The 25,756-nt window shown below is 60.2% G+C and overlaps 1 protein-coding gene and 1 long non-coding RNA gene across 3 annotated transcripts; one reads left to right on the top strand and one right to left on the bottom strand.

The window, feature by feature from the left end:
• Positions 1 to 418: 418 nt before the first annotated feature.
• On the top strand, positions 419 to 24,874 carry TNKS1BP1 (tankyrase 1 binding protein 1). 2 transcript variants are annotated; one of them, XM_077863305.1, is made up of 12 exons: positions 419 to 527; positions 3,471 to 3,579; positions 4,646 to 5,282; positions 6,622 to 6,691; positions 10,832 to 12,235; positions 14,189 to 16,323; positions 21,852 to 22,218; positions 22,454 to 22,604; positions 22,700 to 22,836; positions 23,594 to 23,751; positions 23,846 to 23,918; positions 24,435 to 24,874. In XM_077863305.1, the coding sequence occupies exons 2-11, from the start codon at positions 3,486 to 3,488 to the stop codon at positions 23,904 to 23,906; spliced, it is 5,214 nt and encodes a 1,737-aa protein (XP_077719431.1). In that variant the 5' UTR covers positions 419 to 527; positions 3,471 to 3,485; the 3' UTR covers positions 23,907 to 23,918; positions 24,435 to 24,874. The 2 variants fall into 2 exon arrangements, with proteins under 2 accessions (XP_077719431.1, XP_077719430.1); XM_077863304.1 differs by lacking the exon at positions 419 to 527 and adding an exon at positions 2,986 to 3,144.
• Positions 16,645 to 18,872, bottom strand: LOC144292650 (uncharacterized). Its single transcript, XR_013360012.1, has 2 exons — positions 17,946 to 18,872; positions 16,645 to 17,237 (listed from the first exon to the last, which is right to left on the bottom strand). It is a non-coding gene; the product is annotated as an uncharacterized LOC144292650 (long non-coding RNA).
• Positions 24,875 to 25,756: the final 882 nt, after the last annotated feature.

The raw sequence follows: 25,756 nt of genomic DNA, 5'->3' as shown, positions 1-25,756 counted from the left end.
CGGCCACGTTGCGCGCGTTCTCAGGTGTTCGCCGCAGGAAGCCCCTCCGGTCCGCCAGCGGTGACCTTCTTTCTCGCCGGGACTCTATGGTGCTGCAATCAGGGCCCGCCGAGCCCGAGCCCGAGCCCGAGCCCGAGCCGGCCGCCCTCAGGCCGCCTCTCTAGGCAGCCGTCTCGGTGGCCATCTCGCCCAAGCGCTCCCAGCCGCCGAGTTGCGTCAGTTTCGCCGGGGTCCGAGCCCGGGGCAGGCCCCTTATTTGCAAGACTCATAAATAATTGAGCGCCGGGGCTGCCGCTCATTTGCATACGGCTCGGCGTGCCCGGCCTGGGCTTCCCGCTCCCGGGTCCCACCGGCTCATGAATATTCACGAGGCGCGCTGGGGGCGGGGCCCTGGGCGGAGCCGGGGGCGGGGCCCCGCCGGGGCTCGCTCAGGCTTGGTCCCGCGGTGACGGCGGCGGCGGCGGCGGCGAGGACTGGCGTCGGGGCGCCGAGCCCGAGCCGCGCGGAGCCGGATCCCCGGGGAGCGCGTGAGTGCGCGGGGGCGGGCAGGAGGGCGAGGGAGGGGGCGGGGTCCGGGATGGGGGCGGGGGAGAGGCATGGAGGGAGTGGGCGCTTTCCTGCCGGGACCTCGGGTCGTGGAGGTGGTGGCGGGGGGCGGGGGGCGGGGGTCAGCGGGAAAGTTTGCAGGGGCCGGGGGCGCGGGGGGCGCGGGCGAGCGGGCGCGTGCGCCCGGGGGCGGTGGGTGCAGGGTCTGGAGCTCGTGCTGGCCGAGCTAGAAGAAAGGGGGGAGGGGGAGGGGGCGAGGGCTTGAGGCGGGGCCGGGGGCGGGCGGAGCTGCTGGAGGGACCCCCGCCCCCTCCCCGGCTCCCGCGGCACGCCCCCAGCCACCCCAGTCCGCCCCCACCCGGCCCGCGTCCCCAGTCCCTCGTCTGTTCGCCGGCTGCTCAGCCAGCGCACCGGTCCTCCGCTTCTGCCGCCGCCCCCTCCTCCTCCTCTCCCCTCCTCCTCCTCCTCCTCCTCCTCCTCCTCGGCGGCCGGCGTCCCCTCTGTGTCCAGGGCTCCCCACTGGGCCCCTCCAGACGGCCCCTCGCCCCGGGCTGTTCCGTCTTCCCGTTGCCCTCCCTCCTCCGGTGGTTTCCGTGCTGTCCCTGCCGACCTCTCTGGCCCCGGATCCGGCCGGAGATCCCAGGGTCCGTAGGGGCGACCCCGCTGGCGCTGAGGGCGCGCTGGGCCGCTGCCTCCCCGGGCTGGAGCTGCCCAGCCTCTCCCCAGCCCCTCTGGTGGCCTTTGCGCCCGGGGGTCGGTGGTCCCCCCCTGACTGTTGGGGCTCAGGAGTGCTCAGTGCTGCTGCCGTTCTACAGCTTTTGGCTACGGCCTTGGTCACCTGGGTTTCCTGGCTGGGCCCTCTGAGCTTCTGTGGCCCTCAGGTGGGGAAGCCGACCCCCCCCCTTCATTGCTGCAGCCTCTCCTACTGCAGAGGTGCCCATCAGGCCCCCCAAGTGAAAGGGTTTTATGGTTCTGGGCCAATCTGTCCCCATTTCTAACCACCCACACCATGTCCCTTTTAATAATGTTCAAGGACAAGGAAACAATCTTGTGTTTTTTTTTAATTTTTTTTCCCCCTGTCGTGCGCCCCTCCCCCATGCACACTCGGACTGGCTCTGCACAGTTATCACCCACCCACCGCGTGCGCTGCTCCCTTGTAGTTGGCTGACCAAGGGATTGACGGTCCTGGGTTTGTCTTTACCCTTGTCGTGTTTTCTCCCATCTTAGGAGCCAGCTGGGGCAGGGGCAAAAGTGAGGGGTGGTTGGGTTCTGCCAAGGCTGGGCCCCAGGGGTCTCCTCTCAGGATTTGGCGCTGTCTCCCCCAGGCCAGCTGGAGTGGGTGGTGAGGAAAGCAGTGCCCCTTGCAGGCGGGAGAGGGTTGGGCTGTCCTCAGGGCTGCGGGCATGCCCGGTGATGGGAAGCCTCCTCCTGCCTTAGGAATGAGAGGGGTAGGGCTCTGGAGCCTGGGGGGTCTTGTGGGTGGGATGGAGCTAGAATGGGAACTGAGGAGGTGGTGGGGTGTCTGAGGAGCAGGTGACAAGATGGGCCCGCGGGAGTGGAGGAGTGGTTTGGAGTGCTGGCAGCCTGTGGCCTGGGGAGAGGAAGAGGCAGTTAGTTACCAAGGATCTTAGCTCATTGGTGACCCTGCATGGAATCCTACTAATGCTGGCCAATATTTGCTGGATACTTTTTATGGGTTAGGCGTGCACTCTCACATAGGCCTCCCGCCAGTCTCAGGTAAAGCTGTGTTTCACATAGGGAAACTGAGCCATCGAGAAGTAAGCAGTGTGCCTAAGGTCACACAGCTAAAGAAGTGGTAGAGCCACTCAGCGTTTGAATCCTGATGTGTCAGACCCCAAAGCTCCTGCTTGAGGCTTAGAGGAGGGGCATCATTCGGTCTCTGCCATAGGGCTGTGTTGCTTGGTTTAAAATTTCTTTGGCTCCCCCTCCTCAAAATCCCTGGGGCCGACCCTGGGCTGCTGAGTGATGCCCAATATCCCCATTTCATAGGCTCTCCCACCCTGACTGCCTAGAAGGGGGAACCCCGGGGAGTTATTTCCCCCAAGCCACCCCACCCCCCGGATGTTCTCAAGTCCTGTCCCATTCTCCCAGCCCAGGCCTGGGCCGGCTCCTCCTTCCTCTTGGCGAGGCTCTGGAAATCCAGTGGGAGGCCATTGCTATGGCAACAGGACTAGGCCCTGGCTTTACCTCATCAAATTCCAAGCTGAAGCCAAAGCGATTGAGAAATTAAAGAAAAAAAAATGTATTCCAGATGTTTACTTTTTATTCCTTATTTTTCCGTGTTTGGATGAGACGGCTCGGAGGGAGGCGGGAGTGGGGCTGGGATGTGGAAGGAGAAAGGGGGGGGCTGAGCGGGGAGAGGGAACCACTCCCAGCTGCAGGGGGAGGGGGGAAGGAGGGAGAGCGGGAAGGGGGAGGCAGGCGGCGGGGCGGAGCCCCAGGTTGGGGAGGAGCGGGTTTTTCCCGTCTCCCATGAGGTGATTCACGGAGGGACCTCAGAGCTCGCGGCCCTCTTGCTCTGCCCCTGAGTAGACGTCTCAGGCTGGGCCGCCGGCCCCAAGGGGTGCCCTGGGAACGGTAAGTAGGGGGTCTTGGAGAGCTTGCCCCGGGGAGCAGCGGGTCCCTGCCGCTCCGGGACTTTAGGGTGAGGAGCCCGGAGTTTAGAGAGTGGTCTGGGAAGAGCGGAGGTTACAGCTGTAGGGGACCGCTCTTGACCTCCCCAACCCCCCTCCGAAGTTCCTGCTTCCTGTCCCACACTCTGCCTCTGCTGGAAGTAGGAGACTTGTGTCAGCTATGCCTACTGCCAGTGCCCAGCCCCTCTGCCTTCTCAGTCTCCCTCCCTCTTTTCCTGGGTCTCCAGCCCCCCCGGCTCACAGCCCTCTGCTCTCCAACTCTTCATGCAGGGTCTGCCGCCTGTGATGAAAGTGTCCGCTCTCAGGGAAGGCACTGCCATGGCTTCCCCACCGCCCCGGGAGACGGAGGAGGAGCTGGGATCTGCTGGCTCCGAGCCAGGTACCTATGGGTGCAGGGTGGAGCAGGGTGGCTGGGAGGAGAGTGGGAGGGGCAGCAGCCGATCCCCCTGCTCTGTCTTGGAGGGGGTGGGGGAGTGAGGGCAGGAGGTACTCTGCTGGGGATGTGCAGGATGAGTTCTGAAGGTTGTCTGCTCCCGTGGAGAGCGTTCAGAAGTGTTCGAGAACCTCCATCCCCAGCACATGAGGGTGGATTGACCTTCCAGGTGAAGCGGGTTAACCCCAACCCTGGGGTTAACCGTGTGGCGTGCAGGGGAGGACGCTGAGGTCTAGGGGAGAAATGGCATACACCTGGTGGGGGGAGTTTGAACCCAGGCCTCCTGGCTCTGTCTAGACTCCTTTCTTGGGCTGAGCCCAATGAGTGGGTGATACAGGATTCAGTGAGAAGGGCCGTGGCCATGAGTAATTCTAAGTCTTTTATCTGGCATTAGAATGCCTTACGTACAAGGTAGGTTTCTGGTCTTGTTTTCTTCCTGTAGCAGATTTACTTCTCTTTGGTTTAGGTCAATAGTACATTTGCATTCCTGATCGCACACCTGATCACACACCAGATGACAGCGGGAGGGGCCTGGGTGTGCGTGGGCTGGGGGAAGGCAGTGGGGAGGCCGAGCGGGGAAGCTGAGCTGTGTTCACTCTGGGTGGTGGTGTAGCAGAGTGTCATGTCAGAGGAAAGGACAGTGGGAACATGGTGGCCTGGCTGCCCGATGTGGGCAGGCAAGCATCTGTTCATTGGTTCTTGTTCATTCATTTGTTCATTTGAGAAGAACATGTGCTGGGGTGCAAAGTGGGGTACAAGGAGAAATAAGGTGCCAGCCAGGCCCTTAAGTAGCTTTGGCTTTTAAGGGGGATTGACTAATGTTTTTGAAACTTGGAGATGGGGGAAGATGCTCCTGAGATGTGTCTGGAAAATCAGGACAGGCTTCCTGGAAGAGCTGACATTTGACTTGCACCTAGATAGATGTGAACATTCTGAGTTTTTAGGGTGGGAGATGAAGTTCTGCTTCCTGGTTCTTCTGACAGCTCCCCAACCAACCTTTTCCTTTTGGTAGGTGACCCTCGGGCCAAACCCCCCGTGAAGCCCAAACCCCGGGCCCTGCCTGCCAAGCCAGCCCTGCCTGCCAAGCCCAGCCTGCTGGTGCCTGTTGGGCCTCGACCCCCCCGGGGTCCCCTGGCTGAGCTGCCTTCTGCCCGGAAGATGAACATGCTGGCCGGACCCCAACCCTATGGTGGCAGCAAGCGTCCTCTTCCCTTTGCACCAAGGCCAGTGGCTGAGGCCTCTACTGGAGGAGAAGCCACTCGAGAGATTGGGAAAGAGGAGGCTGGGAAAGAAGAGATGCCCCCTTTGACACCCCCAGCTCGATGTGCTGCCCCAGGAGGTGTGCGGAAGGCCCCCGCCCCCTTCCGTCCAGCCTCAGAGCGCTTTGCAGCCGCCACGGTGGAAGAGATCCTGGCCAAGATGGAACAGCCTCGGAAGGAGGTCCCTGCCAGCCCTGATCGCCTCTGGGGCTCCCGCCTCACCTTCAACCATGATGGCAGCTCAAGATATGGCCCCAGGACCTATGGTGTGGCCACTACTGGCCCCAGGGATGAGGACAATGGGACCCTCTGCAGGGGATGGTCCCAGGAGGGGCCAGCCAAGTCTCCCAGCGAGTGCCAGGAAGAGCCCAGCAAGACCCCTGAGGAGAGGTGAGGCGGGGAGGCAGTCAGGAGGGCCTGTGGGTGGCTTTGCCTGGGACTGCGACCTTCACGTTTAGCTTAGTGTGCCGTGAGTGCAGGCGGACCCTGGACTAAGTCACAGAACGTTCCTTATCATCATTGGTACTCCGTTCTTTGTATGATTGTAGTGCTGTTTGCAGAGTGGACGGACGTTCACGGCAGAGTTCAAATGTTCCATAGGGAGGTTTATTTTTAGGTCTTTTTATACCGAGGGTTGAATTTTGACTCATTTAAGTGACAGCCATGCTGAGAGTATTAGACCTGTTTTAGAGATGTGGAAACTGAGTTTCTGAAGCGACTTCTCATGGTTGCTCAGCCAGTAAGAGATGGACCCGGGATTTGAATTCAGGTCTGATTCCGGAGCATGTTCTCTTCTGTGTGGCTCCCACTGTGGGTGGAGCAGTGTGCAGGTCTTGGTGGGGGGGGGGGCAGGATGAGTAGGGTGCAGTCTGCCCACGAGGAGGAGTCTGATAGAACAGATAAGACAGGGCACACCTTGATGCCCAGCCAGCAAGCGTCCATGCACAGAGGTCATGGCCAGGTTGGAGACTGTGCACATGCTTCGTCTCTCCAGAGCTGGTGCCCTTGTAAAGGCGGGCTGGCCAGGAGGTGCCCCTGGGGGAAGAGGCTGCCCTCCCCCTCCTGCTGCCCTGAAGGGCAGGGCTGCGGTGGTGCGGGCTGAGCCCAAGGCTGAGGGCCCCTGCCCTACCCTGCCTTCCAGCCTTGCCCTTCTCTCCCCTGCAGGTGCCTGGAGGGTAGGGGCCCCAGTTCACCCTGTTTTGTCCCAGGCCTCTGGGAGGTCACACCCTGCCCAGGCTGGTCCGCTTTCTGGTTTCCTCCCTTTCCTTGATCTAAGCAGAGCATAAGAGGAACAACTTCAACTTTGGAAAATCACTCTTCCCCCCTCATCCTCCCCCTGCAATCCTTCAAGAAGCATTGGCAGGGCAGTCGGGACCAGCTGCACTCTCCCTGGCTGGAGGAGAACATTAACTCCTTAGGGGCTGGGGAAAGGGGGCGTTAACCTTTTGGGGACCACTGAGGGTCTGTGCAGGCAGGGTGCTTCGCCTAGAGGAGCAGGGCATTTAACCCTTGATGTGCAGGAAGGGAACGGGCGCTTTATCTCTGGGAGCTCCGGCATGTCCGTCCTCAGTGGTTCCAGGTGCGGCTCCTTGGTACATGGCCTGGGGGAGCCGGGTAACGTTGGGTGCCAGTAAAGTCACTCAGCAGACTCTCGAGCCACCCTCCCCGTGTCCATCGGTGACGGGCTGCTCCATTCTGTGCCTCCATTTCCTGTCTTGTTCCCTCCCAGGAGTGCCCCTTTGGACCTGGCCTTCAACGGGGACCTGGCTCAGCCGGCCGGCTCGGACCCACCTGCTGATGTGAGTTGGCCTTCCATTAAGAATCAATCATAGTTGTTTAGAGCTGGAAGGGTCACCCGAGATCCTTTGTGTTACCTCCTTGTCGTTCAGATGGGGCACTGAGGCCTGGAGAGGAGGTGATTGCCCCAGGTCTGGCCTCAGGACTCAGATTTCTGGACTCCCAGGCCAGCTTTCTTGATCACTGAGGTTCTTAGGCGTGGTTGGGGCCGTGAGACTGGTCGTTCTGAGGAATAATGACAGTGTTTCTAACAACTGCTGTAGCCGATCAGGCACCTGCCGTGCGTGGGGCACGTCCCAGGAACATTGACCTAGTCGTTGTGTTAGCTCTGGCTAGTGGCCCCTCCTGGCCCCAAGTGAGGTGTATGCATGCCGCAGCTCACAAAGGTTAGGTACCCGGGGCTGAAGCAGGATCCCAGGAGCCTGATTCCAGTGTTCTCCCTGGCTGGGCTGCCTTCGTGGGGCTCCAAAGGGGGGGAATTTCCTGTTTAATCCCCACAGCTCCCCACAGGGTGCTCAGAGGATGGTCACCTTGGCCTGCTTTCCTAAGGAATGACCTCCCTTCTTGCTCACAGAGCCCTTGCTAGCCAAAGGCTGTCCTGTCCCCCCCACAATGGAGACCTGACCACATCTCCTTGTCCATCCAGCAAATACTTACTGAGCAACTATTACAAGCTGGGTGCCAGGGACACAGCAGGGAACCAAGGGCCTACTGTCCTGCCCTCAGGGAGCTCACCTTCTGGTGCAGGGAGACAGACACAAGCACAGCTGTCCCTGCGAAGCCGCAGACCGAAGTGGGTCAGACGAGTGCGGGAGACCTATAGAGGCAGAGAGCTCTGGGCTGAGGGTAATCAGGGAGGCCTTGCCACAAGGGTAGGGGAGTGAGCTGCATGGGTGTTTGGGGAACAGCATTTTGGGCAGAGGGAGCTGCAAGTACAAGGGACTTGGTACCTTCCCAGCTAGGAAGCCAGGACGCTTGGACTGCAGGGATAGAGAAGGGGTTGCAGCTAGTGAGGTCTGATGGGATGGGTCAGAGTGCTTGGAGCGAGCCACACAGGACACTAGAAGGACTTAGGCTTCAGTGAGGGGATGAGGCCACAGGGAGGTTTGGAGTCGCTGGCTTTGTTATAAAGAGGCATCTTGGTTGCAGGGAGCTAATAGCAGCAGGGACCAGGTGGGAGATGATGGCGCCTGGACCCTGGGGGTCAACTCTGGGTCGGGTTTAAAGTGAAGTTGGCTGGGTTTACAGGTAGGTTGATAGAAGAGTGAGCCAGTCCAGAGTCATAGATGACAGCAGGGCTTTTGGCTTATGCAGTGGAGGGTGAGGACATGGGGACTTAGAAGGGCAAAGTGGGGGCGGGCACCTGGGTGGCTCAGTGATTGAGCTTCTGCCTTCGGCTCAGGTACTGATCCTGGAGTCCCGGGATCGAGTCCGACATCGGGCTCCTTCCAGGGAGTCTGCTTCTCCCTCTGCCTGTGTCTCTGCCTCTCTCTCTCTCTCTCTCTGTGTCTCTCATGAATAAAAAAAAAAAAAAAAAAAAAGACGAAACAGGATCAGAGGGATATGAGGAGTTTGCTTCTGGGTTTGTTGAGTTTGAGATGCCTCTTAAACATCCAAATGGAAATATTGTGTGTGTGTGTGAGGAGGGCAGCTGGGTAGTTGTCAGTGTACAGGTGGTGGTTAAGGTGGTTAAGGTCCCCAGAGGAGCTGGGGAGGTACAGCAGGGCAGAGGGCGTAGGACCCAGGCATAGCAGGGGTGACCTGGGGCGGGGTGGGGGGGGGGGCGGCAGTCGGGGATGGTGCAGTCGGAGAGGCCACACGGAGCCAGCAGCCAGCTTCGGGGCTGGAGGAGGGCATGATCCATGGTCAGATGCTGCTGCCAGGTCAAGGCAGGTGAGCCCTGGGAATGGGAGCTGGCCACAGAGAGGTCATTGGTGACCTTGACAAGAGCGTTAGCTGGCATCCTGCAGGGACAAGGCTGTTTGGAATGGGTTCACAAGAGAATGGGACGAGAGGAACTCTCTGGATAGAGAGTGAACATGGGCAACGTGTCCGGGAAACTGGGTGATAGCTTTAGAGAAAGGTGAGGTCAAGAGGTTTTTTTCCTTAAAACAGAAGAAATGAGAGCAGTTTGTGAGCTGATGGAAATGAGCCCGTAGTAAAGGAAAGATCAGCGTACAGGAGGGAGAGCGCCGAGCGAGGACAGCTCACAGGCACAGAAGGGGAGCGCGGTGCCTGGGCTCACATGCGGGGGTGGGGGGGAGGGTGGGGGGGTGTGGGGGTGGGGGGGGTGTGATGTGAGGGCTGGCAGCTGGGGGTGCTGGCAGCTGAGGGGGGTCGGCAGGTGGTGTTGGGGCTTGAGAAAACAAGATGCAAAAACATGGCCTTCGGGTGTGGGCAGGGGAGGGGAAGTTTTGGGGGACTGCTGGGCACTTGAGGCCCATCTGGGGTCCTGGAGATTCGAATATCCATCGGGCAGAGGTGAGACCAGGCATCCTGCTTGCTTGCTCCTCTCCAGCCACGTCCGGCCCCAGGTGTGGCTGTAGGGAGGTGGAGACCTGGGACTGATGGGTTACAAAGTCAAGAGGTCCAGGAACAGAGAGCCGGGACTACACGTGTTACCCGTGTGGCCGTTGGAATCACTACAGATTATAAGGGGTGGCTAGCGCTCGGGAGGGTTGCTGTGATCCGGGAGTGAGCTCTGCAGGGGGCACGGGCAGGAGGGTTGTGGGTGCTGTGGTTTAGGGGCATGTTGTTTAAGACTGGACGATTTTGTTCTTTTTTTCCTTTAAGATTTATTTATTTGGGGCACCTGGGTGGCTCAGTTGGCTAAGTGTCAGCCTGTGTTCCTCCCTCTTCCTCCCCCCCCTTACGTCTTGCTCTCTCTCAAATAAATAAAATCTTAAAAAAAAGATTTGTTTATTTTAGACATTGAGAGAGAGGGGAGAAAGAATGTGGCGGGGGGGGGGGGCAAAGGGGGAGAGAGAGGGAACCCCAAGCAGACTCCCCACTGAGTGCAGAGCCCACTGTGGGGCTGAGTCCCAGGACCCTGAGATCATGACCGGAGCCAAAATCAAGAGTCGGACGCTCAACCTATTGAGCTGCTCAGATGCCCCCAACACTGGAGTTTTGTAGACAGGAGGGAGGTTGGAGGGATGGAGGGGGCTTTGAGCAGTGAGGAAGACCTTCTCTTCCTTTGCCCAGACTGTCCCATCGGAGAGGGTGGCCGGGGAAGTGTGACCCCTGGGGAGGGCGGAGGTCAGAAAGAGCCAGGTTTCCTTCGTTGTTTAGGGACAGGCCCAGTGGAGGGGCGGATGTCAGGTGCCTGGAGTCCCCTTTGCCCCTTTCTCCCACCCCAAGCCCCCATCCCAGAGCATCCCTTATTCTGTAAGTCCTAGCCCAAGAGGCCACAAGCGCAGATCTTACTGAGTTCTGACCTGGTTCTGTGAGATGGGTGTGCAGCCCCAGCGTACAGAGGGGAGAGCCGAGGCCCCGGGAGCTCCAGCAGCCACCCTGCAGGACGGCATATAGCCGAGGAGGGGCAGGGTCCGTGACTCCAGGCCATGTGCTTTCATGTCCCTTGGTGCTCTTTGCCTGAATCTTGAGTCAAGGCCTGCCTGCTGCCTCGGGTGGTGGGTAGTGCAGGGACCTATGGATCCACAGAACGGGGGGGTGGGGGGGTGGGGGGGCTCCCTGTATCTGCTCCACCAGCCCGTGTTCTGGCACCGCATTGGGCTTGGAGATCTCTGAGGCAGCATCCCCCCCAGCAGCCCAGATGACACATCCCCCAGTTTCCTTTTCACTTTGTGAAGTCAGTGTTCTTGACCCATGTACCACGAGCTCTTTGGGCCTTAGATGAGCTCTGGGATGGGTGGGCAGGAATGATATGAGTGAGGCTGTGTGCATTTTCTGGGAGAGGGCCTGTGGTGAGGTCTGCAAACCCTAAGAAGCGTGAGGTACCCTAAATCACTTTTGGGGCCTCTCCTAGCTGTCCTGAGAGACCCGCCTTCTGAGCCCCTGTCTCCTCTTCTGGTTTGTGGAGTGAGAGTATGAGGAAGCAGCTGAGCTGGGGTCTCTGGGGTTGGCAGGGGTCTCCTCCCCACCCGGGAGGCGAGTAATGGCTCTTGACCTTTCTTTTACAGATCTCCAAGCCCTGGGACCCCTCGAGTCCAAGCCCTGCCTCCGAGAATGCAGGCTCTGCTAGCCCAGGTCTCCCCACGGAAGTCTCAGGCCTGGGCCCTGGGTCTCCCCGACTTCGCTCACCCGATGAGGGGTCTCCCCGACTTCGCTCACCTGATGAGAGCTCTCCCCACCACTCTCAGCTTCCGGAAGCCCAGAGTCCCACAGTTTCTGGGCCCTCTCCCTGCCTCCCTGTGACCCCAGCATCCCCAACTGTAGCCCTGCCCGATGAGAGTCAGAGCTCCTGCTGTTCCCCGAGCTTAGGGCTTCCTGCTGTGGCAGCCCCAGAGGCCCCTGCAAATGGCAGCCTGGCCCTTGAGAGCGTCTCAGGGCACCATGGCCTGGAGAAGCCCCCAGCTACCTCTGCCCAGCCCCTGCCTGAGGGGGGTGACTTGCTGGATCTTCCTCGGACGTTTCCATCTGGGGATGTGGTAGCCAGGGGTGACCTAGACCGTCCTCCCAACAGCCTGGCTCAGCGCCGATTTTCTGAAGGTGTGCTCCGGCCGCCTGGCCAAGACCAGGAGAAGCTGGGGGGCTCACTGGCTGCTCTGCCCCAAACCCAGGGGAGCCAGTCTGCCCTGGATCGTCCCTTTGGGAGTGGGACAGAGTCCAACTGGAGCTTGTCCCAGTCCTTTGAATGGACCTTCCCTACTCGGCCTTCGGGTCTGGGGGTGTGGCGGCTGGACTCCCCCCCTCCCTCCCCCATCACTGAAGCCACTGAGGCTGCTGAGGCCGCTGAGGCTAGTGACTGGGCTGCATCCAGCAGAGAGGAAGGAGCATCCCAGCAGGGGCGGGGGGCCCAGTCAGCTCCAGAGGGGCCAGGAAGTCCTGGTTCCCAGGTGCAAGCGGATGATCCAGGCATCTCCCCAACCCAGAAGGGTGATGGGGAGAGTCAACCTCAGTCGCCAGTTGATCCCCTCAAGCCCTTATCACCACCTGGGGGTCCACCTGGAGTGGCCTTGCTGCAGGCAGAGGAGAGATATGAGGAGCGGGAGCCCCTGGCAGGACAGGAGTCTCTGCTCCCTCTGGCCACCAGGGAGGCTGCTCTGCCCATTCTGGAGCCAGTCCTGGGGCAGCAACAGCCAGCACCCCCTGACCAGCTCTGTGTCCTCTTTGCGGATACCCTTGACCCCCAGCAGGCATTGCCTGCTGAGGAGGAGGCCATGACCTTGGCCCAGGCTGAGGCTACCCAATCCAGGACAGAAGGTCGAGACCCTTGTAGTGTGTCCCCCGAGCCTGCAGGCCCCGACAGCAGCTCCCGCTGGCTGGACGACCTCCTGGCCTCGCCACCACCTAGTGCTGGCAGCACAAGGCGGGGAGCTGGATCCGAACTGAAAGACGCACAGACCCCAGGTGCCTGCTCTGAGGTGAGGACCGATGGCACGGGGAGGCCTCGGGATGGAAGCAGAGCTTCGGTGGGCTTTCTTTCAATGTGGATTTTATGTGTCTCAAGCTCAGGATATAGCCGTGAGCAAGGCACCTGTAGCTGTGTCCCTCAGGGCTGTACAGTGTGGCAGAGCTGATGGAGGAGGGGGTGCGGGACTGGTGTGCGTTCATAACCCAGCTCCAGCTCCCACTGGCTGAGCGGCCTTGCTAACGTACCCTAACTCCTGAGCTTCACAGACCTTTCACAGTAAGAGCTTTGGCCTCTTCGGGTCTTAGTGTGGTAGAACGAGAGGTGGAAGGGGCGCAGTGCAGTGCTTGACGTGTGCTGAGCCTTAAGGCCGTCTTTGCAGACGGGATTGTGGACGCAGCGTAGCACAGCCGCTTCGCGCACAGGCTCTGGAGCCAGACTGCCTGGCTACTCTGCTGTTTGCCCACATGTGACCTGGAGCAGGTTACTTTCCTGGGCCTCGCCTTTCTCTGTCTGTAAAATGGGAGTGACAGCGATGAAGTCTCCCTCCCATGGCAAAGACTAAGGAAGTCGTGTTACCTGTAACGCACCAAGAATAGCGCGTGGCTCATCCTGAGTTTGCTGGGGGCTGGCTTTATGGACGCTGTTACCCTTGAGCTCGAGACCTGCCTTGTAGACAGGCAGCTGAGGCCCAGAGGAGGCCGAACCTCGGGCAGGGTTACCCAGCAAGTTGGCGGCTGGGCCTGGGTCAGGGTGCCAGGCCTCTGGCCAGTGCCCTTTCTGCTACCAGGCTGCTCTGAATTTAAGGGCTGGGGTCCAGGTGGCTTTTGAAATGTCTTTCAAGGCCAGCCTGGGCTGGTAGGGGCGGGGCTGGAAGGAAGGAGGAGCCAGGCGGCCCCTAGGGGCAGAGGGGTGGAGGAGGAGGAGGGGGAACAGGAAGGAGTTAAGACCGCCTGGCTCCTGGTAGGTGTGTCTGTCCCGGGCTCCGGGTGACTCAACGGGCTTCTGGGCGGGGTTGCCAGAGCTGCAGCTGCCGCGGAGGGAGCGTGAGGGAGCGGGGCCAGGGCCAGGGCAAGCGGGAGCCAGAGTGGTTGGACAGGTCCGGGCGAGGGGAGCGGCCCAGCCCTGTCCCTGCACCCGGCCGCACCCAGCAGCACCCAGCAGCACCCAGCAGCCCGGGGCGGGCCGGGGGCAGGGACCATGGCCCGGCTTGGGGACCAGGAACCCAGCACGTCTGTCTTGGAGAGGCTGTTAGCCAACGCGGCGCTGAGGGATGAGGCGGGCCGGCTCCGTGAGCCCCAGGCTCCCCCGCCTGAAGGGGTGAGTCAGGGGGTGTGGGGTGTGGGTGGGGTGCACGGAGCCCTGGGGCTGGCTCCTTTGCCTGTGGCAGAGGCTGTCCCTCCTGTGTCCTCCAGGAATAAGGCGAGGGCTACAGGGTCTTCCTGGGAAGGGCCAGGCAGAGGGTACTTTCCACAGGGAAGACGGGCTGGGAGCTTCAGGAAGGGGTGAGTGGGGCCAGGGGCAGGGTCGGACTGTTCCTTGTGCAGGGCCTTGGAGTCTTGAGCACTCCTAACAGAAGCGTACCCCTTTCACACCATTCCACCAGGCAGCCTTTCTCTTGGCGGGTAGCCAAGTGTTGCCCAAGGGCTGTAAACATGACTGTGGGTTCATTGATTGAGTGCCCCTTGCAGGCTGGGTGCTATGCTGAGGTTGGGTTTAAACGGTCTTGCTTAATTCTCCCAAACCACCCAGGCAGGAGGAATTCTTCCCATTTAAGGGTGAGGACCCTGAGGCCCAGAGTGGTTAAGTGATTTGCTCCAGGTCACACAGCTAGGATCGAAGCCCAGCCTTTCTGTAGCCAAAGTGGGCTCTGGGGTTGTGGGCTGTGCTGAGTCTCATCCTGGACTCCCACCCTGATTGGCTAAGCATTGTTTCTTCGTGTGTCTCTTTTTTTCCTGATTCCTAGGGACTCCTTGGCTGGGCCCAGAAAGATCTGCAGAGTGAATTTGGGATTACCGCAGACCCACCTCCCGGCAGTTTTAGTCCTTCCAGCTGGTCGCAAGACACTTCTCACAACTATGGCCTTGGGAGTGCAAGCCCTAGAGGGGACCCAGGCCTTGGAGGAGAGGGGGACTGGACTGACAAGCGTGGGCAGGGAGCAGGGGAAGGGAGCACCAGGGAGTGGGCCAGCAGGTGTGGCATGGGCCAGGACAGTGTGGAGGTCACCGGCCGGAATGGCAGTGGAGTGTCGGCCCCGGGGGCCCTTGCAGCCCAGGACTGGGTGATTGGAAAGCCAGCCCAGCTGGGTGCTCAGCAGAGCCAGGAGGCAGATGTTCAGGACTGGGAGTTCAGAAGGAGGGACTCCCAGGGCACCTACTCCAGCCGGGACGCGCAACTCCAAGACCAGGAATTTGGGAAGAGAGACTCGTTGGGTACTTACAGCAGTCGGGATGTAAGCCTTCAGGACTGGGAATTTGGGAAGAGAGATTCTCTGGGAGCTTATGGCAACCAGGATACAGATGAGCAGAGCCAGAACTTGGGGAAGAAGGACCTCCTTGGCAGGTATGGCAGCCAGGATGCAGATGGGCAGGACCAGGAGTTTGGGAAGAGAGAGTCTTCACGCGGCACCTATGGCAGCCGGGGCGCAGAGCAGCCGGATCAGGATTTCGGGAAGAGCGCCTGGCTGAGGGACTACAGCAGTGGCAGCTCCACGGCCCCCGGCCCCCAGGACAGAGGCTTCGGGATGAGAACCCTGAGCGCAGGCTTCAGCCCTGAGGAAGCCCAACAGCAGGATGAGGAGTTTGAGAAGAAGGTTCCGAGTGGTGGAGACAGCCCAGGCGACACCAGCAGGGACGCAGGCCAGCCCGAAGAGAGAGAGTCGGGGGGCCTGTTCAGCCCCAGCACCCCCCCGTCCCAGGACGGGCCACTGGCACAGAGAGACCAGAGCAGCTGGCATGGTGGCGGGGCTGGCCAGGAGGCTGGCGGGCAGCAGGGGAGGCAGCAGGCGGGGGGCCAGAGCCCCGGCGATGCTGGCCCGGAAGACAGGGAGGTGGGCCACCGAGGCTGGGGGGGTGACTTCGGCCTTGGCGTCATCTCCCAGCCCGAGGCCACCTTCAGCCCGGGCCAGCGAGATTGGAGCGGTGACTTCTGCACGGAGGCTTCCGAGAGAGGCCACCAGTTTGGCATTATCGGTGACGACCGGGCAAGTGGTGCTGCCCTGAGCCCTCCTGGCCAGATGGCCGGTGGCCGCTTTGTGCTTCCGGAGAAGACCTCAGCTGGGCCCGTGGACTGGAGCGACCAGCTGGGCCTCAGGAACTTGGAGGTGTCCAGCTGTGAGGGTTCTGGGGTCTCGAGTGAGGCCAGGGAGGAAGCTGTGGGACACCTGGGCTGGTCAGACAAGCTGGGCCTGAGAGATGTGGACCTGGCCGGCCGTTTGGAGGCTGGAGGGTCTGAGGAGCCCAGGGGGTTTGGAGTCGGGGAGAAGGAGGACTGGACCTCTGATGTTGGGGTGAGGGGCAGAGATCTGGCTGGTGTCGGAGAGGTAGGGGGCCCCAGCCAGGCCAGAGAGAGTGGCGTGGGGCAGACTGACTGGTCTGGTGTGGAAGCTGGAGAGTTCCTTAAATCAAGGGAGCGTGGGGTGGGGCAGGCCGACTGGACGCCAGATCTCGGGCTGAGAAGCATGGGCCCGGGGGCAGGCTGCAGCCCCAGACAGCTTGGGGCCGGCCAGGTGGACTGGGGCAGCAGTCTGGGCCTGAGGAATTTGGAGGTGCCATGTGACCCAGAGTCTGGAGGTTCTCAGGACCCACGGGGATGTGGAGTGGGCCAGATGGACTGGACCCAAGACTTGGGACTCCGGGATGTGGAGCTCTCAGGGGCCCCGAGTGAAGTCAGGGAGCATGGGGTGGGAGAGGTCAGCCAGTGCCCAGACCTAGGGCTCAGGGACAGCCGCACCTTGTCCCCGGGCCTGGAGGCCAGAGAGCAGGGGCCTGGCGAGACAAGCGGGCCAGAGACCCAGGGTGAAGACCCCCCTGCACCTTCCCCAGAGACCTGCCCTGAGGACCCCAGGATGGAGGCTGGAGAATCCCCTGGCTTTGGAAACAGGTAAGGGAGCCCCATCCTCGTGTGGGAGGGAAGGGCTGGCAGCTTTCTAAAACATTGAGCCTTTTTCAGGAAGGAAGAAACTGCTTTCCCCGGGGAAAGGGGAGAGGAGGGTTTGGAAAATTGAGAAGGTTTGGACTGTGAATCACTGATTTTACTTTTTTAAAAAATTACTAATTTATTTTAAAGATTTTATTTATTCATGAAAGATACAGAGAGAGGCAGAGGCATAGACAGAGGGAGCCGCATGGGGGACTCGATCCCAGGACCCTGGGATCATGACCTGAGCCAAAGGCAGACACTCAACCAGTGAGCCACCCAGGCATCCCTACATTTTTTTTAATTGAAATGTGACACACATGCAGGTGATTTTTTTTTTTTTTTTGGTGACGATTGCGGTGTTTGAGGGACTGTTCGTCTGTTGCCCGTGCTTTCGGCTTCTGGGTGACGTCGTATCGCGACTGTCCTGGAAGAATGGGTGTGGGGCCCATCTCTGAGTTCCGTTGTTGTGCACAGCACCTGTTCCCAGGTCTTGGCCCAAAGCCTCGGGTCTTCCCGGGCTAGGGAACGTGGATGCTTTCACGGCATTGGCAGGAGGACTGGACCCTGTGTCCAGTTGGCCTGGGCCGCTGCAGGTTAGGAGTGGAGCGGACAGAGGCGCTCATTCCTTGCAGAGACGGGGAACCTAGTGCTTCCTGCCTGCCCTGTCGTGAGGCCTGGAAGAGCAAACAGTTTAAGATCCTGAAGGTCATGGAGACCTGGCTTCTGACCCCGTGATCTTGGCCTCCGTGCACACGGTGACGGAGAGGGAACTTTCCAGAGGAATAGACCAGTAGTTTTACGAGCCAACCACAGCTTGTCCCAGGGATTTTTATGTTCTGAAAGTAGCTGACGTGATTTCACACCTGCAAGGGGTACTAAAAAGACATTGTGTCTGTTTTGTTAACATGTCCTGTTCATTGAGATGGGGTTTTATTTTCTTGACTGCATAGAAGGTTATTTTTCTTTCTTTCCTTTTTTTTTTTTTTTTAAAGATTTTATTTATTTATTCATGAGAGAGAGAGAGGCAGAAGGAGAGGCAGGCTCCCCACAGGGAGCCCGATGTGGGACTCTGGGGTTCCGACCTGAGCCAAAGGCAGATGCTCAACCACTGAGCCCCCCAGGCGCCCCCAAAGGTTACCTTTCTGAAGAAGCTGGAGCTTCTCAACGGCCAGTCGGGGAAGAAGGGAAGGGAGGGAGGTGTTGGATGAGGGCCGTGTTGTGAGTGGAAGGGGCTGCTGGTAGTGGTAGGGGGGGTGGGGGGAGGGGAAACCTGGAAGGGTCTAGAGGGAACGGTGGGGGTGGGTGGGGGTGTTGACAGATGAGATGGGGAGGCACCAGGATTCAGGAGAAGGAGGGAAAGAGAGAGGAAGGTGGGGAAGCGCTGGGGTGGGGGCTGCAAGGCAGGGGTGGGTTCACAGGATGGGGAGTTGGGGGCTCCTGGGATCTTGGATGCTGTCTCTGAGCCTCACCTTCTCACGTTCCCCCCAGGAGGCTTTACGGTTCCTAGTGCCCCGGGGTTGCTCTTGGTTTCTGTCACCCACACGGCCACTCTGCGGGGCCCAGCGCTCTGCTACCCATCTTACCTCAACCTTCACAGCTGCCCCGTTCTGTGGAAAGGGATCTGTACCATGTCCAGTTTGCACGTAGACGAGGGGTGTGACCTGCTTTCGGTCGCACAGTCAGCAGTGCTGCTCTCTGGCTTCGGTGTCCGCATCATAAATGCTGTCAGGTGTGGTCACAGTGCTCGGGAGTCTCAGGCTGCCCACGAGCTGGGCCCATGGCCCTCCACCCTTCCCCTCTGCCTGGGTGGCTCTTGAGAAGGGGAAAGAGGGGAGTATCTTTCCCTTGGTTCAGGAGAGGGGTGGGGGCTACTGGGGGGCCGCAGGGCCTGGATTGGGAAGAGGAAAGTAGGAGCGGAGAAGCAGGCGTCCTCAGCGCCCAGCCGGCTGAGCTTCGGGCTCTAACCTGCCTTTAAGCCGCTCTGGTGTTCTGTCTGTGTTGTCCATTTGGGAGACGTGGAGTGTTTGTGCACGAGCACGTGCTAGCCCGTGAAAGCACAGGCATGAGGAAACCTGTTCACCGCTCTGTAGCACAGGGTTTCGCAGACTTGACTCCTATCCAGGAAGTTCTGGGCATCTGACTTAGGGAAATCCTATACCCTGGAAAATTGCTCTTTGAAGGAAGTTTTGGAGGTTCTCCTGGGACATCCTTGAGGCCAGTTCAGAGTAGTCTGGGTTTGGGTCCATCTGCCAGGTTTGAGTCCTGATTCAGCCACCACCTCTGTGACCTTGGGCAAGTTCCCTTCTCTCTGTCTCTCAGAGCCTCCTATTTCTTATCTGTACACTGGGAGTAATTTACGCCCCACACTCACAGGATTGAGTCTCAGACACACATCAAGTGATAGAAAACTGCTTGGCATGTGGTAATCACTGAAAAAAATTCTTGCTAGTCATAATTGTATCCGTTTTGCAAATTTGGTTGGATCTGAGCTGTCTTGAGTGAGGCCCTTGGGGATGTTTTTGTCATTCACTCTGTGTGGGACAAAGGTACCCTTGATGGATTGCTGTCCAGCACAGTTTGACAGGACCAGAATGGGATGGCTGGGTCATAGGGGCAGCTCCTAGGTCACAGGGACAGGCCCCTCCTCTGTGTCTAGGGCCACCTTTTCCTGGTGGGAGTAGCTCTCTCGGGTCCCCCGAGAGCTCATGCACTGCCCCCTCTTCTCTGTGACCTCCTGGTCATCTCCTGCCCTTCCCCTGGGCCCCAGTGATATGGGGACCTCAGTCATTTTGGGCTGTTCATAGAATCTCCTCAGAGATCATTGAGGCCAGCTCCCTCATTTCAGTGGGTGGGGAAACTGAGGCCCAGGGAGGCAGTGTGACTTGCACAAGGTCCACGGCTGGTCATTACGGGCTCCCTCATGTTCCCTCAGGCCCCAGCCTTGTCATCCTCTCTCTGGGTGTGTTTCCTGTCTCTGGGGTCCAGGCCATCTGCTGCCCCTTTAGGCACATCATTCCAGCTGCAGGCCTGAGCCTCCTTTATTTTGGGTCTTGGAGCCTTGAATATGGGGAAGCTGGCTTTGTGCACATTGACTACATGCCCTTCCCTAGGCTCTGCCCCACAATGGCGGTGGGGGGGTGGGGTGCAGTTGGACAGAGTCTCTTGAGGGTCAGGAGATGAGAGTCCTGACCCTCAGGAGACTCTAAGTCCAGATGACTCAGGGATGAGGGGTATAGCTGGTATAAGATGTGACAGGTCCTCAGGCCAGGAACCTGTGTTGAGGATGCTGATTATCCTGAAAGAATTAAAATTTAAAAAAATTATTTATTTAGAGACAGGGAGGGAGCAGGCATGAGCGGGGGGAGGGCAGAGGGTGCAGGGAGAGAGAGAATCCTCAAGCGGACTCCCTGCTGAGCTGGAACCTGAGGAGCCATCATGACCTGAGCCAAAATCAAGGGTTGGTCAGTCAACTGGCTGAGCCACCCAGGTGCCCCGATTATCCTAAAAATGTATCAAAACTTAGCACACAGTGGTGTGTGCTGGGCACACATTTCCTATGTGTTGCCAACAGACCCAGCAAAGTATAGGTCTTTTATTATCCCCGATTTGCAGATGAAGAAACTGAGGCTCAGAGTGGGTAAGTAGGCAGGTGGTGTACGGGCGGAGCCTGTAGCTGTGCCCATGGCAGCCCTCGGCACAGGCCTTGACCATTCTTCTCCTGCTTCCCTGCCAGGGCGGGGTCAGGTTGCAGGTGTTCTGGTGCACAGAGGCAGGAAGGCTTCTCTGGAGCTGGAGTTTAGACAGGCCGGCAAGGAGGATGCACACCATGTTCCCCAGTGCACTTCCCGCCCTCCCTTCCTCGTGGCCCCCCCAAAGCCCACTCGTTCTTCCTCTGCCCTCTGCCCACGCGGCTGGGGTCCACGTGTTGGATGTGGATGTGGATCTTTCCATCCACCCATTGCTGTTCCACATCCCCTTGACTCTGCTGGCCTGCCCTCAGCCTGGTCTCTGCCCCACCCCAGGGAGAGGCGTTAGGCGGGGCCTCCTCAGGCTGGGTGGGGTGCCGCCACCACCCCCTCCCTCCCGGCCTCCGTGATTTTAAGCTGCAGGGTGAGCTGGCTCTGGCCCCCATCCAGGGCTGCGCCATTCCCGGCCTTGCTGCACTTCTGCTGCCACCTCCGCCACCCCCCCACCCCCTGACCGTTTTTATTTCCATCTGTCAGCAGCTTGTGGAAGGACAGACTGACACACGTTCTCTCCTGCCCTCCCCGCTTCCGGCCTGGTCCTGACTCACCTGCCCTATACTCCTCCCCTTCCAGTCCCTTTGGGAACTCTCTGAGGCCTGGCTTCCGGGCACTGCCCCTGCCTGCCTTTCCCACGCCTGCCTGCCTGGCTGCTGCCTGTGTGTGTGTGTGTGTGTGTGTGTGTGTGTTGGGGTGTGGCTCTGCTGTGCTTCTGGGGGTGGGTCCTACATGTGCCTCGAGGGAAGTGTGTTGTGAGTGTGCGTAGGGTGTGTCCATATTTCAGGGGGTGGCAGCTGGCCCACACACCAGCTCCTTGTGTGAGGTATGTGAGTAAGCGTGTGTGCTGAGCCGGGTGTGTCTGTCGTGTTTTGAGGGAGCGGCGGGCCGAAGATGCACAGGCCGTATTGAGGTGCAAGGTGATCTAGCCTGTCAGTGGATGGCGAACATTTGCTCAATCCTCCTCCTGGCTGGGCCGAGCCCAGGTACCAGGGTCACAAAGGCCAAAGGGGCCGTCTTTGCCCTTGAGTGGTTCCCAGATGGGCTCTGAGGCAGGGGCTGGTGCAGGTGGGGGCCCCAGGCTCGCAGGGCTCAGGAAGGGGGGCTGTGGCTGGGGGTGGAGAGGGGCCAGCCTCAGAAGAAGAATGGACCTGTGACCGGGAGAGGAGCGCAGGGCAGTGGGGGAGCCTTCCAGGCCAGGGAACAGCTTGTGCACATACACCGCAGTCTGCAAAGGCGGTGATGTGTTTGGGGGAGTCCCTGGACGTTCTGTGAGGCTGGGGTGCAGGGAGGGATGCTGCAGGGGCCAGTGCCTGGCTCGTCCCAGGGAGAGTGACCACCCAAGCAGCTGCCCCTATGAGGAGCACATGGACAGCAGTAATGATTGTGGTCAGTGCTGGGGACACGCTGGGTGCCAGGCACTGTGCTTTGTGCTGTGGTTCCCATTTCAGTCCCCAGCAACTCTTGGGAGTTAGAGGGTCCTGAGGTCTTGATGGGTGGAAGGACCTGTCCACAGCCTCAGTAAGTGGCGGACCTGGGATTTGAACCAGGCTGCCCACCTTGCCCGCTCTGTGCTGTACTGTTTGAGGCCCCGACCGTGTCCTTTCGGAAGGAAGGTGTCTGGGAAAGCATGGAGAGGCAGGAGAGGGAGAGCCTGTTGGAGGGGGGCACAATACTGGGAAGTGGGCTTTGGGGGAGGAAGATGGGGCCTCATGGGTGACCTTGTCCTCTGGTCTGTCTCCTTTGCAGTCCTGCCGGCTGCCCGGCCCGCTCCCCGCCCTCTGGCTCCCAGAGCCTGCTGGAGGACATGCTGGCCACCAGCAACTCCAGGGCGGCAGCCCGCAGGGGGTCAGCAGCCTCGGGCCCCAGGGGCCTGTTGGAGGAGGACGGAGCCACAGTGGGTGCCGACACAGGGGAGCCCCTGGAGCCTAGCGGGGCCCCTCTGCTTTCCTGGAGGCCGCAGCCTGATGGTGAGGCCAGCCAGACGGAAGAGGTGGACGGCACCTGGAGCCCTTCAGGGGTCGGGCAGGGCGCCCAGGGCCCGACACGGCCCCCTCGGCGGCCCCCTCAGGGCCCTCCGCCCCGCTCTCCCAGTCAGGACTTCTCCTTCATTGAGGTCAGTGCAGGGTGAGCCCAGGGCAGTGGTTGGGCTGTCGGGGGGCACATGGGCGATGTGGCCCGAGGCTGGTCCCTAGGGCTTCCCTGAGTGGCGTCAGCCCCCGGGGAGGGGGGGGCAGGAGGCAGGCAGTGGGTGACCCTCTGAACGGGGCGCTGTAGGCTGCTGGAGGGATGCGCTGTTGAGGGTTCCCGTGGGACCGCAATGGCAGTGGTGTTGCTGTTGTCCCGACCAGGACACCGAGATCCTCGACAGCGCCATGTACCGGAGCCGAGCCAACCTGGGGCGCAAGCGTGGGCACCGGGCCCCGGCCATTCGGCCCGGGGGCACCCTGGGCCTCTCGGAGGCAGCCGACTCGGACGCACGCCTGTTCCAGGACTCTACGGGTAGGCCCCTGTCTGGTGGGGTGACGTCTGGGTCTGCGTGGGGGCAGTGCTCCGGGCTCGCTGTCGCGCTGAACCCCCGCTCTGGGCCCTTGCAGAGCCACGGGCTTCTCGGGTGCCATCTTCAGACGAGGAGGTGGTGGAGGAGCCTCAGAACCGCCGGACACGGATGTCCCTGGGCACCAAGGGGCTGAAAGTCAACCTGTTTCCTGGCCTGAGCCCGTCAGCCCTGAAGGTAGTGTCTTAATCGGCCAGCGCATCCAGCCCCTCCGGCCCCTAGCCCCCGAGTGCCTGCCTGGGGTTTCTTCTGTCCGTCCATCTATCCGTCCTTCCCTCCCTCCCATTCTCCTGTCTTCTGCTCCCCCTGAGGGCCCTGTTGGGTCCCGAGTGGGATGGGAGGAAGAACAAGGCATTCCTTCCCGTCCCAGAGTCCCAGAACCTCACAAGGCGAGGAGGACACACGCCCTGTCTCCTGTTAGCTCTGGTGAAGGGCCGAGCTGCAGGTGTGGGGTTGGGGACGTACAGATAAGGGCTGGGCCTCTTCTGGGGGTGGGGGCGGAGGGTCGGGGTGAGGTGTGACTTCTTCTGACCCACCGACCTGCCTGCTGGATGGGAGGGTATATGGGGAAGGGCTCGTGGAAGTGCCGGATCTTAGCTTGAGGCGTGTGTAGAGCTGGCTGTGGAGGGCAGGGTGATGGGGAGGAGTTCGAGGTTCCCGAGGCAGAGGGAACCCGATGAACGGAGGCACAGGGCTGGGAAGGCACTGCCGGCTTCGCTTCATCCAGCCCAATTGTCTGGATTCAGTGGAGCAGAACCTTCACGAGGACCTTCCGTGCAGGGTGTGGCTCAGGCGACTTCCCGTCCCTCTGGGTTGAAGGACTGCAAAGGGGTCTGTGCCTAATTCTGGGGACGGCTCCTAAGAGAAGGCCTTGCCCTCTGAATCACCCTGCTCCTTCCTCTGACATCTGTCTGCACTTGGGCTCATCTCACAGGCCAAGCTGCGCCCCCGGAACCGCTCAGCTGAGGAGGGGGAGTCTGCGGAGAACAAGCCAAGCCAGAAGGAGTCCGTGGTGCAGCGTTCCAAGTCTTGCAAGGTCCCCGGGCTGGGGAAGCCCCTTGCGTTACCTCCCAAGCCAGAGAAATCCTCAGGGTAGGTGACCTCAACTGGCCTCGCTGGGTGGGCCAGAATTAACCGTGTTTATGTCCTAAGGTTTGCCTAATGACCTTTGCCCTGTGCCATCTAGGTCAGAAGGATCATCACCCAACTGGCTACAAGCCCTGAAGCTGAAGAAGAAGAAGGTCTGAGAAGTCCTCGAGGTAAGTGTGGGTTCCTGGGCTTGGCAAGACCTGCACGGGAGGGTTCAGGAGGCCCCCTGCCTTCTTCTAGGCCTTTCTGTCCCTCTTCTCTGTGAGCCTGGCAGCAGCCCAGGGGAGCCTAGCTCTAGGACCTGGTGGGTCCCTTGGTTCCCCTTAGATTTTGCCCACAGAATCCAGTGTTGTCCGGCCTGGGATGATGGGGAGGAGGGCTGCATCCTGGCTTCCTCTCTGGGCTCAAGGATGGTCCCCACGGGCCCCCAACCCCATGCCCCAACCCTTCCTCCCTGGGCTCAAGGATGGTCCCCACGGGCCCCCAACCCCGTGGCTGGCCCAAGTGGGGTCAGCCTGCCCTTCTGGTATTTATTAGGCTCAAGGGCCCCAGGTGGGACCCTCCTCACCACGAGGCTCAGCGGGGGGAGCCAGGATGGGCAAGGAACAGGAAGCCAGAGCTGAAGTGGCTCCTCTGCCCACCATGGTGTACCCCCTGACCCCTTCTTCCCCCTCCTCCCCTTGCAGGTCCTTCCATCTGGCAGTCTCAGGCAATGCCCATTCCTGTGGGGTCCCCGGCGAGGAGACGGCTGGAGCCCCACCAGGCCCCAGGCTGCAGCCTCTGTCCCCTCCACGTCTGAGGAGCGTCTGGGGAGGCACATTTATGCACTTTGTATCCCCCTGCCCTTCCTGACTCTCCCTCACTCCCTCCTGACCAGATTCAGGCATTAGTGGTTGAAGGTTTGGTCCCTCCTCCCTCGCTCTCGACACCCCCCTCTCTGCTTCCTCCTCCAGCCTCCCCTGGGTTTTCTTTTGATATCAATTTATAGCATTTTTTATAAAAGCCTTTGATTTTTGTAACGGGCGGAGCCCTGCCCCCGCCCAGGCCTCCCTCCGTCCTGCCAGGTACCCCACAGAGACCAATAACATTTTGCCACTTGAAACAATAAAGTTTTTTGGGAATTGGTGCTGCCCAGGCTGTGGTGTGTGGTTGTGGCACCCCGACCCCCATGCCAGACCAGCGTTGGAAAGTGCTGGGCCTGGCCCCTGCCCACGGGAGCTCACCGTGCCACTGCCTGCTCCCTTTCCCGGTGCTCGGGGGCTCAGTGTCCCTGAGGAGGGGGTGTACTGCTGATGGGAAGCTGACTGCTGAGTCACACAACCCCCACATCTCAGGAGCTTGACACACAGGGTTATTTGCTGCTCACGGCAGTCTGGGGGGTGGGTTGGTGGTAGGGACGCTCTGCACCTCATAGTCACTCGGGAGCCAGTTCTTCCCTGCGGTGGCTTGGCTCTCTGCAGGGGCTCCGGAGTCCCCCAAGACACCCAGGGGAGAGTGGACGGAAGGTCTTTGGGGAGACCTTTCCCCAGGACCACAGGATGGGAGATTTCCATTGGCCAGAACTGAACTCAGGGCCCTTGCTAGCAGAGGGGGGGCATGGGTGGGTGGGTGGGGAGTGCCTGTGGTGGGAAATATGGTTTAGTTGTGTGGCCACGGAAGACTGGGTGCAGGTGAAGAGTCAGCCTTCCTGCCGGTGTCTGACTTCTGTTGCTCCCTAAGGGCCCCTTTAGCCCATACATTCTGGAAGGTGCACGGGGCCCTGACCTCCTACTCGGCCTTCTTCTGTGTCATCCTGTGTTCCCCAGACTCACCAACCGCTTTCTATGAGGCTGGTTGAAGGGAGAGGCCCCTGCGGGCCTCGCCTTGATGGGGACTGAACTGAGCCGCTGAGGTCAGATACACCTGAGTTTGGAAATCATTGCATTCGCCAGAGCATCTTAGCTTTTTATTTTATTTTAGGGGAATCTAGAGGCTGTTGACCTAATTTGAGAATTTGACCAAAGCTGTG

This window comes from Canis aureus, chromosome 21 (genome assembly GCF_053574225.1).
Source record: "Canis aureus isolate CA01 chromosome 21, VMU_Caureus_v.1.0, whole genome shotgun sequence".
NCBI lineage: Eukaryota > Metazoa > Chordata > Mammalia > Carnivora > Canidae > Canis > Canis aureus.
Note: the sequence above shows the minus strand (reverse complement) of the source record. Positions and strands in the feature narration are given on the sequence as shown.

What these genes read in the sequence shown, in the direction of transcription:
- TNKS1BP1 (XM_077863305.1), top strand. Translation starts at nt 3,486, where the DNA reads ATGAAAGTGTCCGCTCTCAGGGAAGGCACTGCCATGGCTTCCCCACCG. An exon ending in AGGACTTCTCCTTCATTGAG is followed by an intron (nt 22,219 to 22,453) that starts GTCAGTGCAGGG and finishes TGTCCCGACCAG; the next exon opens with GACACCGAGATCCTCGACAG. An exon ending in CCTGTTCCAGGACTCTACGG is followed by an intron (nt 22,605 to 22,699) that starts GTAGGCCCCTGT and finishes GGGCCCTTGCAG; the next exon opens with AGCCACGGGCTTCTCGGGTG.